At 42.3% G+C, this 12715-nt stretch overlaps 1 protein-coding gene across 2 annotated transcripts in view; it reads left to right on the plus strand.

Annotated features, from left to right (window-relative positions):
* Positions 1 to 12715, plus strand: part of Dnaaf9 (dynein axonemal assembly factor 9) — a 140406-nt gene that overhangs the window by 89591 nt on the left and 38100 nt on the right. For both annotated transcript variants that reach the window (XM_087911193.1, XM_087911194.1), the window contains exon 21: positions 8836 to 8939. In XM_087911193.1, coding sequence (XP_087767319.1) covers positions 8836 to 8939 — 104 coding nt within the window. The remainder of the gene's footprint in view (positions 1 to 8835; positions 8940 to 12715) is intronic.

A 12715-nucleotide genomic window follows, 5' to 3' on the forward strand; every position in this document is an offset into this window, starting at 1 on the left:
GAGTGAGAGGAACCTGGCTTCTCCATCTCTGACTCACATGTTGTAGCAAACAGACAGTGCATTTAAAGAGGGAGAGAGTAGACAGACATAAGCAAGTCTTTTTGGAGCAAAAAAAAAAAGTGGAGAAACAAATCCACCAGTGAACAAGAGAGCAGATTCATTGCTGGTGGAAGAGAGCAAGCAGATCGCTACAAGCGGAGCAGGCAGTGGAGGATGCCACACGCAATGCAGTCAGGGGAAGGGGAATTAGAGACAAAGACGTAAGTAAAAGGTGAGAGATGAGTCAAAGGGCACCCTTAGTAAAGATGGTGACTGGGTCATTCAACCTATCTGTCTTGTCCTTAGCCAAGACGGTGGTGAAGTGTCTCTCTTAACCTCATACAAAATGTCAGATACATGGTCTCCCTTAGTGAGGATGGTTGTTGAAGTTAGTTCGATTTGGGAAATAATCAGGCTAGCTAAAAGATAAAACAACTATATTTTTATTTATTATAAAGGGAAAACTCATTTAACAGGAACAAGAAGTCCAACTTAGCTGAACTGCGAGGGAATCAGACAGAGAGTGCACCTGGGTCCCAGAAAGCCACACCCAAACTTGGTCCCACCTCTTAAAGATAATTGGTTGACAAAGAGTTCCCATCAGACAGTGGTTAGGTTATCTGACCTGCCCTTAGCCAAGATGGCACCTACCCACATGTTGTAAGGTACTGACAAACCACTTTTTTTTTAGAGCAGCTGTACAAATTTTAAACATACCCAATTAGCAAGACACACATACAGAACACATAAAATTCAGGCATTCAAAACATTTTAAACAGTCAGAATCACAAACATGTGAGCACCTCATTCACATACATCTTTCATACATATGAATCAAACAAGAAACATCCCAAACATACGCTGTTTGTCTTAGGTCAGCCCACATCCAGGTGGGAAAGAGGGACCAGCCACGCTGGGCTGCGGCAGGAAGGGTGGAAACAGCAGTAGAAATGAAGCCAGGCAGGAAAGAGTGACCCCCCCCCCCACACTCTGGGCTTCAGCAGGAAGGTTAGAGGATCTCAGTATGGCTGGATCACATGCCAGGAACAACTGCTTATAAGTGGCCATGTCCCTTGGGAGGGGGTGCAGTTCCATGAGTGAGGTAGGTAAGATCCAAAGCCTGTAATCTCCAGAGCCCCAGAGATTAAGGGAGGACTGGATAAAGGGCACAGGCTGTTCTTGTGGTTCATCAAGCACAGAAGCAGGGGCCAGGACTCCGAGCCTAAGAGACACATGGTTCCCCAGTACTGGGTCTTTTGAGTGAAGCCTTAAAGTGAGAAACTACCATCAAGAGAGACAAACCCTCACTTACGGCCAGGGGGAGGCTTACCAATTTTAGCTGATATGTTGGATGAAGGGGGCCCAGCAATCCTTTAGTTGGAAGAGTGACAAGATTGAAGGTTACAGGGTTCTGGTGGTCCTCAAACTGCCAGCAGGAAGGAGGAACTTCCAGGAGAGGTCAGTCTTATGGCACCAATATGATGATTCTACATAAGAGGAACCTTGACGGAAAGGAGCCAAGAGTCCCTATGGTGGGCAAGAGACAAATACACCATGCAGACAAAGTTTATGTAGGAGTGTTAGTGAGATAAAGGGAATGGGAAAAGGGAAGGTGTTATTCTTTTTTAAAGATATAAAAGGGGAAAGGGAAGGCCAGATCCACAAGGGGCAGCCAGTCCCACAAGGGATAGCAGCAGGCAACCCCAGGCCTTGGTGGGTCCCCCAGGCCTGGGTAATCCCCTGAGGTCTTGGTGGGTCATCCTGGCAGGTGGGAGACCACAGCAGGTGAGAAACAGATGGATACATCATGCAGAGAGAGTTTGAGTATAAAGTTTATTCAGTGGGTTATGGAAGGGAAGGGGAAATAGGAGAGGGAGTGGGAGAAGGGGAAGAGAGAGAGAACAGAAGTTACCCCTTTGGGAGAGAGATGGAAAAAGGGAGTGCAGGCTGGAGGAGGCGGGTCCGGGATATCCTCTTCCCTCGGTGGAAAGGGAGGGGTTGGGAGAGGACCCAGGTGACAGACTAGGCCAGCAGATCATAACATTCCCATCTCTCTTTTTTTAAAATTTATTTTATTTATTATATATAGTGTTCTGTCTACATGTTTGCCTGAACACCAGAAGCGGGCACCAGATCTCATTACAGATGGTGGTGAGGCACCATGTGGTTGCTGGGAGTTGAACTCATGACCTCTGGAAGAGCAGTCAATACTTTTAACCTCTGGGCCATCTCTCCAGCCCCCATTTTTTTAATACACTGAAAAACCAAAGAACCCATCTCTTTCTTATAATAAAAAGGCGGGAAGTTAGGCACAACAGGTTAAAAGAATTGGGATGGTGGGTTCTCAAGACTACTTCTTGTATATTTGTGGGTGCCATCTTGGGGGGACCTGAGAAATCTGGGTGCTGGTCACATACTGGGGTAGCTGGTCGCTTTACTCCTGTCCAGGGTTTGTGGTGTGGAACTGTCTGGTGTCTCTTGGACCAGGCAAGGTGTTAACAGAACAGAGGACAATGTTAAGTTTAGGAAGAGAAAAAAAAAAAAATTTCAGGACCAGGGAATTGAGAAGGGTGTATCTGACCTGTTTAAGGTGGATCCTTCAATTCGGCTCCCTGGAACTCACAAGAATTCTTTGGTTTTGTGAAAACCTAAGTTTTAGATATATACATTGTATAAATAGTAGCATATTTATGTCAGAATGACTGTGACAGATGTTTTTGCACAATGAAAAGTATTTTTAAGACTACGGAAGGCAGCATGAGAGAGAAATTTAATAACTTGTATTTGTCCTCATACTTTTATAACTTGCAGGTATACAGTTTAATAACTTGCATTTGTATATTACTGAAATTTGTTTGGTGAGGTTGTCCTTTTAAACCTACAAAACCCCTCAGCTGTCAAACTACATCAGAGATCTTTGAGAAGGATAAAATTTTACTTGAGTTATTGATTAAAAAATGACAGAGAACTTACTTGGTTGGCACCTAGAGCTGAAGGTCGTGTTTGCCTTTTGCTGTTTAGCGCAGGGCCTGGCAGGTTTTAGAAGATCCCGTGGGCTAAGAAATCTGTAGGAAGATAAGCCTACCCTTACCTGAGCAACTAGGCTGTCGATTTCAGTGATTCTGTCCACAGTCTGGAGATATTCAGTTTAGTTGAAAGGCATTTTTTTTTTTCCAGTGGTTAGCGCTTGGCAGTTGATGAAGCAAATTGTGGATGGACGTTATTCTGTGCCCATTTGTCTTCTGTCTTCTTTGGAGGAAGTAGAGTGCTGCTGCTAGGAGCCAACCTGTCTCTGTTATGAAAAGTCTTTTAATAACTAAACATTTAAATGCCATATTCCCCAGATCTCTGAGCAGTTGAGGGCTGTTTATCGGGTATGACTACAGTATAGAATCTGCCTAGAGAACTGAGTCCAAGCTTGGCTGTAATGGCTCTCACTTAACAGGTGAGATTTATACTTGTGAAAGACAAAGAAGGAAAACCTGTTTTCAGTAGAAGCTTACAATAGTCGAGAATAGCTTAATATATTTTAAAGCAGGGTTGGATTACATATACAGTATTTTTGTAAGAGACCTAAAAGTACATACCAGTTTAAAACACAAGACTTACTATTTTTGTAGTCTGGAATGAGATATAATGAACAGACAGTTATTTAACATTTAACAGTAAATATACATACATGTACACACAGTTGAATTTTTGTTTTATATACATAAAGTTAAATGAAAGGTGAGTGAGAAGAAGCTGGCTGGGGCGGGACCTCATGTGGAGAGCCTGCTGCCAGAGCTATTTGGCTAGGGGCGGAACCTCCCTTTGTTAAGCTCAAACAAAATAGCATCAGCCATGTTTGTCCACGTGGTGTGACTACTTAAATTTAGCCATTCACTGGTAGAAATTAGAAATATGGTTTATTTTAATACGTGAAAACGTGACAACAGCGAAAACGATGCAGACCCCAGGGCAAGTAGCTGGACATCTCGAGGCTAGTGTGGGGTTTGATAATAAAGCCAAGCTGATTCCCGGCCCATCGCCTCAGAAACCAGGGCCTAGGACTGGTCCAAGCAGTCCTTACAGTGGAGAGGATCGCTTAAGAGAGGTTCAAAGACAAAACACACACACGCAAACACACACACATACACACACACACACACAAATCTGAGCAGTGTGAGGACCACTCTGAGTGGTCTGCTCACGTTTTCAGCTGTGGGAAGCAATGAGGCACAAAAATATCCGAGAGGCCCTGGGCCCCAAAAATAAATGCACAGCTCGGTGAGTGCAGTGCTAAGGGAGAACCAGAGAAAGGGCAGTCCTGCGGGAGAGGCTCTAGGCCAGGGAACGGTCTTACCAATTGTCCCAGCAGACTGACGGAAAGTTGGGAAGTGGGCAGGTAGAAGGTCCAGGTTTAGGATTTTCACCCGCAGCACAGCAGTGGTAGAAACAGGGCTTCAGGAATGGAAGAGACAGATTCCACCACTACACTGTGAGGCGGGGAATGGGGAGTTTGTGGGACAGAATGCCCATTATGCCACCAAGCTGGGAACCAGAGTCGAGCCCCCAAGATGGAGCAGGGCCCAGCAGCAGTGGGAGAAGTGGGGAAGGGAAGAAAAGGTGGGGGGAGGAGGGAAAGAGGCAGAAGTTGCCTCTCCAGAAGAAGGGCAGAGGGGGAGAGAGAGAGAGAGAGAGAGAGAGAGAGAGAGAGAGAGAGAGAGAGAGAGAGGGAGGGAGGGGAGGGGGAAGAGTAAGAGGAATTTACAAACAAAAAACGTAAGTAAACCATGAGACTAGGCAAGTAAAGATGGTGGGACTTGGTCACCCAACCTGCCCTTAGTTATGATGATGGTGAGGTCACCTGACCTTAGTCAAAATGGTGGTGGTCACATGTTGTATGGAGAAAAAATTTTTTAAGGGAGAGAGAGAGAAAGAGATGGAGAAATTCAGAGAGAGAAAGGGGGAGAGGAAAAAGAGGAGAGGTAGGCAGAGTTTTGACTTTTAAAGGGACAGGGTATTATCTGCCATGCATGCAGATATGACGTGTGGTGACACATTCTGACGGGTCTTCGAGGGGCAGGGGCAGATTTGCCTGGATGCTAACAAACACTCGTACACATTAAATAAAAATTTTAAAAAAGAAACTCTGTCTCAAAAGTAAATAAATAAATAAATAGAAAGTTTCCAGCAACTAAAGCAATAACCACTCACATGATAGCTTGCAACATCTGTAACTTGAGGTCCAGGATATTTGTCCCTCTCTTCTGACCTTTATGGGCACCAGCATGCTTGTGGTATACATACAGATATGCAGGCAAAACACTCATACACATCAAATAAAATAAATCTAAAAATGATAGAAAGGAAAAAGACTCTATTAGGTCTTGCAAAATAACTGTACCCATTACTTCTTGGGCTCTCTTTAGGGTTGAGCAAGCTCCTGCCAAACATAGAGACAGACAGAGAATTATGAACTCACCAATGTCTTAGAAACAAAGAATAATCTCAGGGTAGCACAAAGGACCATGCAAACAAAGCAAAAGTAACCTGACAAAGCAGTTTCTTTTTGTGAAAATGATGTACCAGAACCCAGAGTGTTCTAGGAAGAGAATGAAGAATGAACTAAAAGGAAGACATGACTACTCTTAGAGCATGGAGATTGAGGAAGAGTCCAGGCTGAGCATGGCTGGAAGCTAAATCTGACCATGAGAGGAGCCACCAACCAAGAGAGGCAGCCCAGGCTAGCCAGAATAGCTGAGTTATATAGGGATCAGACTGGGGGCGGGAAAGGTTTAGGAAAGCAGGGTGAGGAGCACTGGGAGGAGCAACAGGCAGTGAGGTTTGGCCTGGGTTTGAGACCTAACAGGAAGCACACTTGGTTGTTATTCTAACACAGGTGATCAGTTTGTACTTGGTTGTTATTCTAACACAGGTGATCAGTTTGTACTTGGTTGTTATTCTAACACAGGTGATCAGTTTGTCCTTGGTTGTTATTCTAACACAGGTGATCAGTTTGTCGTTTCTGATTGCCTGAGGTCCAACCTCACAGTCTCTCAAGATTGGCTAATTTAAAAAAAAAAAAATCAACACAAAGGAAATGATAGAAAAGGGGAAGAAGGGGGACAAGTTCTCTCCAGTTCTGAGAATGCCAGAAACAAAGAAGCAAGTCATAGAAAAGCCCTTTTTTATTGTATTTGTTGCTTGATCACCCCCATCCCCCATAAGACTCTAATGAGATGGTCAGCAAAACCAGGACTCCTCACTGGGGCTGCAGAGACCATGCTTTTCCCCAACAGCTCCAGCATAGGTAACCAGACACCACTATCAGGTGCACTTACATAACCTGCACACTGAAGCTGATCCTCTGCTCTGGGAAAGCTCAAATGACCTCCAGGGCCTCACACAGAGAAAGGAAGCAATATAAGAGTAGGTGTCCAGCTCAGTAAGTGCCTATAATTCCTGCATTCTGGAAGCTGCGGTAGGAGGACTGCCAGGAGTTTAAGGCTAGCCTGGGCAACATAGTGAGGTCAAGGCTAGCCAGGGCTACATAAAAAAAAAAACCTCTCTCCAAAAATCCTAAAGGAAAAAAATCCAAAATCAACAAGCATACATACTGTCAGCAGATGTCGAGAAGCAAAATTCACATTCCTTTATTGGGCATCTTCAGAGAATATGTTTAAAATAATTTGGAGATATCTGCTCCATCTGTGCTCCATCCCTTACCTTGTAAAACCTGCATGCAAATGTTTTAATCTCCACCACCTGGTAATTTTTTTTTACACAAGCACATTGCTTGATTTTTATTCTAACAGGTGGTGACTATGTCTTTTCCCTGGGGTCTGACCTCACAGCCTTTTGAGATTGGTTAATTTTTGAAGAGTCATTGGAAGGGAAATGAAGAAAGGGGGAAAGGAGTCAGACACTTAGGTGACTTAAGTTCTGAGTACATACCAGGGCCTTTGTCTAACCCTAAACAAAGATTTTACTAGGTTGGAGGAGTAAACATTTGGCATAAAGGCTTTACCAGGGAAAGATAAAAAGATTTGAATACCTTTCCATAAGCAAAGGTTTTACAGTGTTTAATAGAAAACCTGATTTTTAAAAAAATATTTCTTACAGTTGCCTATGTAATTAAACTTACCATTTTATTGGCTATTTAAATAACCAATAAAGGTGATATTCTAAAGATGAGTCAGATGTGGACCAAGGGACAACCACTTGGAGATGTAGCAAGGTCTCCCATAAGTATTTTCACAGAGAATAAACTCTATAGCAGCCTCTCTGTCCTTCCTGCAAGGTCCCTTGCCAAACGGGTGGACTGCAGGGGAGATGTGGTCAGGGTCATGCATGTTCAAGGTCCTTGCTTAGCCTACATGGCTTTTTTTTTTTGGTTTTTCATTTTTGTGACTCTCAAGAACACAGCAAACTACCACCAAGCTAGACTAGGCCACCTATGCCAACACAGCAATTAAAGAGACAGGCAGCAGCAAACAGTAGAGAATAGAAATGGATCCCATATAGTCTCATTAGGAAAAGAGTCAAATCATGGAGTCCAGTGATGCTCAAGTCTGTCTGTCTTGGTTCTATTCGAGGAGGTGTTTTGGTTTTCTGTTTCATTAGTTTTGTTTGGGGGAGGGAGAGGCTTTTTAAGTTTATTTTTACTTTATGCTCACTGGTACATGAATGTCTGTGTGAACTTGAGTTATAGGCATGTGTGAGCTACCATGCGGGTGCTGGAAACTGAACCTGACTCCTCTGGAAGTATAGGTCGTGCTGTTAACCACTGAGCCATCTCTCCATCCCCAAGAGAGCTTTTTTTCAGACTTATTATTTAGTTGTCTTTTCATTTATTATGTGCTTCAAGCAGGCCTTGATTTACTGTACAACCAAAGATGATGTTGAGCTCCCTGATCCTCCTGCTTTGCTTTCTGAGTCCTGGGATTATAGCATAGACAACACCACACCCAGTTTTATGAGGTTCTGAAGATTGTGCTACATTTCATTCTCAAGGTTTAGGTTGAAATAGTGAGCAAGAAGCCAAGCATGGTGCCACATGCCTTTAGTCATAGCACTTGGGAGACAGAGGCAGGTTGGATCTCTGAGTTCAAAGCCAAATCATGGTTACATAGAGAAACCCTGTTTCAAAAAACAAAAAGAGAGAAGATAAATAGAAGGCAAAAGAATGTTGAGTTGAACAGCCCTGAACACGGTGCTATCTTACTCATTGTAGGTTTACTATTATCTCAGCTCTGTTCTAGCCTGCCTGCTGGATGAGTTCTCAGAAGTGTGTGAAATCTCTTCCTTGGAAGTAGGTTCCTTCTGATGATGTGGGATTTTCCTCTGTATACTGTGAATATGTTTTATTACCATTGGTTAATGAATAAAGCTGCTTTGACCTATTAGCTCAGGCTTCTTATTGGCTAGCTCTTACATCTTAAATTAACCCATTTCTATTATTTTATATTGCCATGAGGCTTATGGTTTGTACCTCTTGCTTCTTGGACAGGTACATGGCATCTGCCTCCTTTGGTAGCTACATGGTGTCTCTGTGACTCCACCTACTCTCCACATCATTCTCTGACTGGTGTCAAGACTATAGACTTTTCTCTTTTCCCAGCATGAGATTCCTTGGGAGTTTATAATTCTTTGGGATCCGTTGTTTTAATTGTTGGAGCATAAGTGTCTCTCTTTAGGATATCTCTTTTTCTAGGAAGGTTACATTATTGTTCTAGTACCTTCAAGAAGGACACTGGACTCTTGCCCAAGAGTCTAGTACTCCAGCTCTGACCAGCATTCTTTTTCTTCTAGGGAATGTGCATTTCTTCTCTGGTGGCCTTCTGTTTTCTCACCGTCATCATGGAAGTATCATCATTTCCAAGGATCACATGAATTCTGTTTCCTTCTATGATGGGGTATGTGGTTTTTCAGCCCTGGCTTTGGTGTTCTAAAAAATATTTTACATATAGACCATTTTCCCTTCTCCATTACTGTGTGGCAGGATGTCAGGAGCCACCATTGGAGCAGGTCAGCAGAGGGATGAAGAGAGGCTTGTATATTTTCAGAACAGTTCTGTTCTTTGCTAATAAGGCCTGGGTCAGAAGAACCAACCACATGCCCAAGTTGCTCATCCTAAAGATAGTAGAAAGTAGCTGGAAAAGACCTCTAATGGCTCATTACACAAGCCCAAGGCTCACACTTCTAAACTGGAAGGTTCATCCTATGACATTGGTGGGGTTCTAACCACAGGAAAGAATTGTATGTGTTCAAAGAGGTAAAATTGCTCACTTTCTCCATGAGACTTGAAAGCAGAACTGGTCCCCACCCCTTGCTCATCGATGTAAGGAGTGAACTGGCCAGGGCAATGCAGGAGAGCTCACTCTTGTTGAGAGGACAAGTGAGCGCTGGTGGGCTGACAAACCCTGCAGCTAACCATGGTTCTCCTGGAGCACGTGAATAGACCAGTCTTGCAGACCCAAAGCTGCGGTCCCCATGACACAGGGCAACAACAGGATATCCAAGAAAAATCCCAGTGAGGGCCCAGCATCAATAGTATAACAGAAACCAGAGAGCTTGAACCAGACCAATGATTCTACAGTGAACACTTGTAAGTAAAGATTTATAATAAGAGGGTCTACTGCATGACTCAGGGTGTCACACTGCAGCTTCCATAACAAGATTGATTTTTCTTTTTTTTTTTCTTTTTCAATTTTATTTTATTTGGGGGGGAGGTTGCAGGGGTAGAGAGCGGATACAAAGGGATGGGGAAATGGATAGGATAGAGATGAATGATGTGAAAGACACAAAGAATAAATAAAAAAGAAAGAAAGAAACAGTGATCAAGAGGCTGGTGAGGTGGCTCAGCAGTTAAGAGCATTCACAGCTCTTCCAGAGGACCCAGGTTTGTTTCCCAGTACCCGTGTCAGTTCACAACCATGTCAGACAGCTCACAACCACCTGTAACTCCACTTCTAGAGATTGACACCAGCAATATATGACAGTACTCCAGCATGTACATGAATGCAATTTTAAAATTTTGCTTTAAGAATAAAGAAATGGGCCACACGGTGGTGTCATAACTAAGTAGTAGCACGCCTTTAATCCCAGCACTTGAGAGGCAGAGGCAGGAAGATCACTGTGAGTTTGAGGCCCAGCCTGGTCTACAAAGCAAGTTCCAGGACGGGCTCCAAAGCTACACAGAGAAACCTTGTTTTAAAAAAAAGAAAGAAAGAAAAGAAACGAAAAACAACAACAACAAATGGGTTTGGAAAGATGGCTCAGCAGTTAAGAGCATTTGTTATTCTTGTAGAGGACCTGGGTTCAGTTCCCAGCACCCACATATTAACTCATAACCATCCATAACTACCAGGCACACATGTAGTGCATATACATATAGGCCGGCAAAACATTCATAAAGTAAAATAAATCTTTAGAAACTAAAAGAATGAAGAAGCAGTGTTGGGATAGCAAGGTTAGCTCATTTGGGGAGAGTAATTCTATTTGTTTGGTTGGTTTTTTGTTTTGTTTTAGACAGGGTCTCTCTACAGAACCTTGGTTGTCCTGGAACTTATTATATAGACCAGGTTAGCCTCAAACTCAGGGCAGTCCTCCTCCTGCCTTTGCCTCTCAAGTGCTGGAATTAAAGGCGTGTGCCACTACCATGCCCGAGTGTGGTAGTAGATTCTTATACCCCATTAAAAAATTTGATGGGGGCTGGAGAGATGGCTCAGTGGTTAAGAGCATCGCCTGCTCTTCCAAAGGTCCTGAGTTCAATTCCCAGCAACCACATGGTGGCTCACAACCATCTGTAATGAGGTCTGGTGCCCTCTTCTGGCCTTCAGGCATACACACAGACAGAATATTGTATATATAATAAATAAATAAATATTTTTAAAAATTGACATAGGCTCTGAAGAGATGGCTCAGTGACTAAAAGCACTTGCTCTGCTCCTCCATAGAACCAGGTACCCATGTTAGCCATTCACAACTACCTTTAACTCAGACTCTACCTTTAACTCCTGCTCTGGTCTCTCCTGACACCTACACTCACATGGAGACATGCACACATACATGTAATTAAAAAATTATGAATCTCTTTTTAATCAAAACAAATGTCTAATAGATTTAAAAAGTTCTAACTTTATTGCTGGTAGAGAAGAGGCACTCATCCCACAGTGCACACATGAAGGTCAGAGGGCAATCTTCAGGAGTCAGTCCTTTCTTCCATCATGAGTTCTGGGCATCAAATTCAGATTATCAGGCTATGTGCCAAGTGCTTTTACTTCCTGAGCCATCTCTCCAGCCACAAATTAAATGTTTAAAATTTCATAAGTATATACCAAAATTAAATCAAAACCAGATAAGCAAATTAATTTGACCTATATAACCACAAAGGAAACAGTCATCAAAAGTCTTCCAACCAAAAAAAAAAAGGCCCAGGATCAGATAGTTTCAGCACGGAATTCTACAAGATGTTCAAAGAAGAAGTAATAACCAATATTCTTCAAATTGTTCCACACAATAGAAGGAGAAGGAACATTGCCAAACTCATTTTACGAGGCTAAAGTTACCCTGATACTCAAACCACACAAAGACACTAAGAGAATTACAGCCCAATCTCACTCATGAACATTGATGTAAAAATACTCAATAAAATACTGACAAACCGAAACCAAGAACACATCAGAAAAATTATCTACCATGACTAAGTAGGTTTCATCCCAGAAATGCAGAGATGTTTCAACATATGAAAATCTATTAATGTAATCCCACCATATAAACAAACTGAAAGAAAAAACAACAATGTGACCATTCTGTTAGATGTTGAAAAAGCTTTTGGCAAAATTCAACACCCCTTCATGATACAAGTCTTGGAGAGAACAGGGATACAAGGAATATAATAAAGGCAGTATATAGCAAACCAACAGCCAACATCAAACCAAATGAAGAGAAACTCAAAGCGATCCCACTGGAAATCAGGAGCAAGACAAGGTTGTTCGCTCTCTCTATATTTATTCAATGTAATACTTGAAGTTCTAGCTAGAGCATTAAGACAAGAAAAGGAGGTCAAAGGGATACAAATCGGAAAAGAAGAAGTCAAACTCTCACTATTTGCTGACGATATGATAGTATACATAAGTGACCCCAAAAATTCTGCCAGGGAACTCCTATAACTTATAAACACCTTCAGTAATGTAGCAGGATACAAGATTAACTTAATAAAAATCAGTAGTCCTCCCTTATATAGATGATAAGAAAGAAATCAGTAAAACATCACCCTTCACAATAGCCACAAATAACATAAAATATCTTGGGGTAACTCTAATCACACAAGTGGAAGACCTATATGACAAGAACTTTAAAACTTTGAAGAAAGAAACTGAAGAAGACACCAGAAAAAGGAAAGCTCTTAGATAGGTAGAATTAACATAGTAAAAATGGCTTTTACCAAAAGCAATCTACAGATTCATGGCAGTACCCATCAAAATCACAAAAAAGAATTTTCATAAACCTTGGAAAAACAATACTCAACTCATATGGAACAACAAAAAACCCAGGATAGCCAAAACAGTCCTGTACAACAAAGAAATTTCTGGAGGCATCACAATTCCTGACTTCAAATTCTATTATAGAACATAGCCATAGAACTCTACTTTAGAAAACAGCCTGGTATTGGCATAAAAACACAGAG

This window comes from Myodes glareolus, chromosome 10 (assembly GCF_982192425.1).
Source record: "Myodes glareolus chromosome 10, mMyoGla1.1, whole genome shotgun sequence".
In the NCBI taxonomy this organism is placed as follows: Eukaryota; Metazoa; Chordata; class Mammalia; order Rodentia; family Cricetidae; genus Myodes; species Myodes glareolus.